Below are 4,840 nucleotides of genomic sequence, written 5' to 3' on the forward strand. Positions count from 1 at the left end.
CCTTTTGGTATTATCCACCTACCTTGGAATCTTACACTCCCATCTGGGTGTAATTCAAATGGACCATGTTTTCCATCAATCATCTTCTCCCTGATGCTCCCTACCCAATTGTCCTCTTCTTGTGCTTGTTTGACTTCCTGGAATAGGGTTGGAGTCACCGACATGTAATAAAATTTTATTTCCTATTCCACCTGACCACACATCTGTATCTCCAAATTAAGTCTCTGAAAATCCTCGCATAATTGTTCGGGTAATACCCAAAGAGCATGGTTTGATTTTCGACTCAAGGCATCAGCTACCTTGTTTGCTTTGCCTTCCTGGTATTGGATTTCCAAGTCATAATCTTTGATCAATTCCAACCATCTCCTTTGCCTTAGATTAAGGTCTCGCTGAGTAAAGATGTACTTTAAACTCTTGTGGTCCGTATAAATCTTGCATGAGATTCCATAGAGGTAGTGTCGCCAAATCTTGAGAGCAAATACCACGGCTGCCAGTTCTAAGTCATGCGTCGGGTAGTTAGCTTCATGAGTTTTTAATTGGCGAGAAGCATATGCTATTACCCTTCCATTTTGCATCAAAACACATCCTAGTCCCTTGTGAGATGCATCCGTGTACAACTCGTAACCTTCCGCTCCAACAGGTAAGGTCAATATTGGAGCAGTCGTCAATCTCGTCTTAAGTTCTTGGAATGCCTGCTCACATTCTTCACTCCAACTATACTTGGTCGTTTTCTTGAGCAGGTTTGTCAACGGCTTTGCTATCCTTGAGAAGTCCTGAACAAATCTTCGGTAATAACCCGCCAAACCTAAGAAACTACGGACTTCCGTAACTGATTTGGGTGCTTCCCATTCAAGTACAGCTCGTATCTTAGCTGGGTCCACTGCTATCCCTTCTTGGGTGATTACGTGTCCAAGAAAAGCAACTTCTCTCTTCCAAAATTCACACTTTGACAATTTCGCAAAAAGTTTCTTTNCCTCCGGGCTATGATTCGACCATTGGACTTTGACCATTTTAACTGATTTCCTTCTTGTATCTCGGGTCTTAGAGTCTAAGATTCGAATTGGCCTTTCTTCGTATTCCAACGAATCATCCACCTCCAATTCCTCAGGTTCCAATACATGGGATGCATCAGGTACATACCGCTTAAGTTGAGAAACATGAAATACATTATGCACCCGGTCAAGCTCAATTGGTAGGGCCAGTCGGTAGGCTAAATTTCCTATCCTTTCCAAGATTTCATAGGGTCTTATATAGCGAGGACTCAACTTTCCTTTCTTTCCAAATCTCTTNCAGTCTAAGACTCCCATCCTTCTTCTTAACGAACAGTACCGGTGCACCCCAAGGCGATACGCTTGGTCTGATAAATCCTTTCTCCAGTAATTCCGCCAATTGTGCCTTTAGTTCCTCCATCTCTTTCGGTGCCATTCGATAAGGCGCTTTCGAGGTAGGTGAGGTTCCTGGTATGAGATCAATGGTGAATTCTAGCTCTCTTTCCGGTGGCATTTCTGTGAGATCGTCGGGGAACACGTCAGGAAATTCGCGTACAACTGGGATTCGATCGATTTCGAGTTCTTCTGGTTCGGAATCTTGCACCAAACAGAGGTATACTTCACATCCCTGGTGCATATACTGCTTCAGTTTCTGCGCTGTCAACAACCTGGATTCGTGTTGCTTGTCAATCCCTCGGTAGGATATTCTCCTCCCTTCTGGTCCTCGTAACACAATCTTCCGCTCATCACACACTATCCGAGCTTTATACTTATCCAACCAATCCATTCCGAGTACTACATCAATGCCCTCAAGTTCAAAACGAACGAGATTTCTGGGACAGTTAGTTCCAGCTATTTCTATCGCAATGTTATCATAACCATTTCTACAGGCTACTACTATTCCCGAAGCAGTTTTGACATTTAGATCTAGCTCAATAGTAGGCCTTAATTTCAGTCTATCAGCAAATGCAGATGATATAAATGAATTGGTAGCTCCTGTATCAAATAACACTATTCCAGGTACTGAGTTTATGGAAAATGTACCAGTTACGGCGTCGTTAGCCTGAGCCTGAGTGCTATTGACGACGTAAATTCTGCCTTGGTTTCCCGTGCTACTTTCTCCCATCACTTGCTTCCCTTTGTGGTTGGAACCAGATGCGACGTTTGTTGGTCCTCCCGGATTTGTTGACTGAGAGTTGGCCATTCTGTTTCCTATCTCTGCGGGTCTCTGACCAGTATTCCCATTAAATCTTCTCCCTTGGTTCACGTTCTGTAGGAGTTTTTGAGGACTGTCTACCCGACTCTGGCACTCAAAGGACTTGTGCCCAGAAAGACCGCATGTGAAGCACTTAATCCTCACTCCTTGGCAATTCACTCCTGGATGATTCCTTCCACATCTTGAACAAGTAAAACGGTTTCCTTCGTTAATTCTTTCCCTTCCTCTTCCTGATATTAGGTTGGAGCCACCTTGGTTCACTCTCTTGTTTCCCAGTGCGGATTTCTGTGACTTGTCATCGGCCTTTCTTTTATTTCGGCCATAAACTTCTTGTTGATCTAGGTACACCTGGTAATGGTCCGAGGCTCTATCGTACGCCTCCTTCAAGGTAGAGCACATGAATGGCACAATCGCCCTCCTTACATCCCAGTCCAATCCTCGAACAAACCTTCGTGCCTTACTTGCTTCATTAGGTACAATCTCCTGAGCGAAACGCATTAGTTCCACGTACTGGTCATGATATTCTTCGATTGTTGCTCCCTTCTGTTTTAGCCGTAGAAATTCCTCGCATTTAATCCCTCTAATACGCTCGGTGTAGAACTGTCCCCTCAGTTCCTCCTTGAATTCTTCCCAACCAAACTCTGGGTCTTGTAGAAGATCAGGTCCTTCTGATGTCCACCAGTTGTCTGCAGCTTTCGTTAAATAATAGACCGCGGAAGGTACTCGTTGATTTGCAGGGCAATCCACTGCGTTGAGCAGTTTGTCAAACGTCCGGATCCACTCCTCTAAAATAACCGGATCTTTTTCTCCCGCATAGTGTGGTGGTTGTCGGCTTGCTATCGCCTTCGCATAATCGACTCGTGGTTGTCCTTGGTTCTGGTTCTGGGTTTGCTGAGCCATCATGAACTCAGCCATTCGCTCCATCGCTTGGGCCATACGATCAATTGCAGAGACGTTCTCGTTGCTACTGGTAGGCATGTTGCGTCTTGGAGGCATTTTAACTGGACGATAGATCCAAATTAGTATCCGAAGTATAAGAGTCCTCGAGGGTTAGCTAGTTAGGCAGTCAGTATAGCACCTACTTAAGTCCTATACAACGTCCCCTAACATTCACTTTATCATACCCGCTAAGTAGGGGTTTCTACCTCAGCATAGGGATAATTAACGCATTACGCTAGCCAGCTTACTCACAATAATCCCATGCAAGGATTAACACATGCAAGAAATCACAAACATTGATCATATTATTCAACAACCAGAATCGTAAGATTCTGTAGAGTAAAAGTAAAATACCCCCTTTTATGCTGCCGGACTTTCGTTCCAACTCTGCTCCAAACCTTATGCTCATGATACCGTAACAACGACTTAGGTTAATCTCTACGAACCTAAGCTGACTTGAAACTTGAACTCAACCTAGGCTCGGACTTAGGCTTCGATCTAATTCCCGAAGGTTCAACCTAGGCTCTGATACCAACTTGTAACACCTCGGCTCGGCTATACCGTACATCCGGAGTAGTTACCGCCACACCTAGACTAAACCCAGCCAAGACCAGACAGAGTTCACTCTAGGTGCACAGGCTAACAAGAAAACTATTTCACATCATCATCATCATTACCCAACATATCTTCATACATATATATATAGGTGAGCAAAAGGGGTAGCTACACTAACTACCAGAATATATCCAATAGTTTAATTACAACTTACTAGCCAGCTAAGTTCATCATGGCTACAAAAGATATATATACACAAAAAAAAAGGTTCCTCCCATAACCTTTCTAATCAGTCATCCTCTTCTAAGGGGTGGTACTCCGGTTCGGAGTACGTCCCCCATACAAGATGCCAGTTGCCCGCAACCCAGGTGAGATGATCCAGGAAGTAACTAGGAGTGTACATCATGGACCACTCATCCCAATGTTCCGAAGGAGCGAGATTCCACGGACAGGGATAAAAGACAACAAATTCTAAGGGATCACTCCCTTCCAACACCTCTACCGGAAAAGACCCAAACCTAGACCTGGCCCCATCCAGAAAATTTGGCTGGCTACTGCGAACCGGGATACGAGAGGGTGTAGTTGGGTAAGTCGGAGGAGGACTGTACGGTGGGGAAGGAATAGCAGGAACATAAGCCGGAGCTGGAGAGTCAGGAGCGAATCCAGGAGCATACGGGTCGACACCAACTAAGTACTGTACATAATCATCATGATCGTAGATAGGGAACTCCAACTCGGAAGGATCCGAGTCAGGTGGGCTACACGAGCCTACACTAGACATCTGTTAAGAACACAACGAAGTGTAGTTAGCACGACGGCTAAGTAAGGAAATCCATTTGTCACTTAAAAGTAGACAAAGGTTTGAAAACATAGATAATCTAAAAGCTTTATAAAGTTTTACCATGATTTGAAAATCTGCCTGTAACGAAACGATTTATAGATAGTATAATAGCGTATAAACGTTAAATCATATAAAGCTTTTCTCAAATAAGAATGAAGTCATAACTTGCCACTCAAAATAATTTTCATGCCCTTTTCAGACAAGTTTGCAAAATTTCACATTTCCAGGAATTTCATCATTTGCAAATAGAACCGCAGCTCTAATATTTATAATAATCTGAACCGCAGCTCAGAGTAACAA

The 4,840-nt window shown here is 43.8% G+C and overlaps 1 protein-coding gene across 1 annotated transcript; it reads right to left on the bottom strand.

The window, feature by feature from the left end:
• Nucleotides 1–1,940: 1,940 nt before the first annotated feature.
• LOC116001230 lies at nucleotides 1,941–3,201 on the bottom strand. Its single transcript, XM_031241119.1, has 2 exons — nucleotides 2,119–3,201; nucleotides 1,941–1,985 (listed from the first exon to the last, which is right to left on the bottom strand). The coding sequence occupies exons 1-2, from the start codon at nucleotides 3,199–3,201 to the stop codon at nucleotides 1,941–1,943; spliced, it is 1,128 nt and encodes a 375-aa protein (XP_031096979.1).
• Nucleotides 3,202–4,840: the final 1,639 nt, after the last annotated feature.

This window comes from Ipomoea triloba, chromosome 13 (genome assembly GCF_003576645.1).
Source record: "Ipomoea triloba cultivar NCNSP0323 chromosome 13, ASM357664v1".
Lineage (NCBI taxonomy): Eukaryota > Viridiplantae > Streptophyta > Magnoliopsida > Solanales > Convolvulaceae > Ipomoea > Ipomoea triloba.

Excerpts from the sequence above, each read along its gene's own strand:
- LOC116001230 (XM_031241119.1), bottom strand. The coding sequence starts at position 3,201 with ATGCCTCCAAGACGCAACATGCCTACCAGTAGCAACGAGAACGTCTCT. Across the intron at positions 1,986-2,118 it reads CCAACCACAAAGGGAAGCAA|GAGCTACCAATTCATTTATA; the intron begins GTGATGGGAGAA and ends TATTTGATACAG.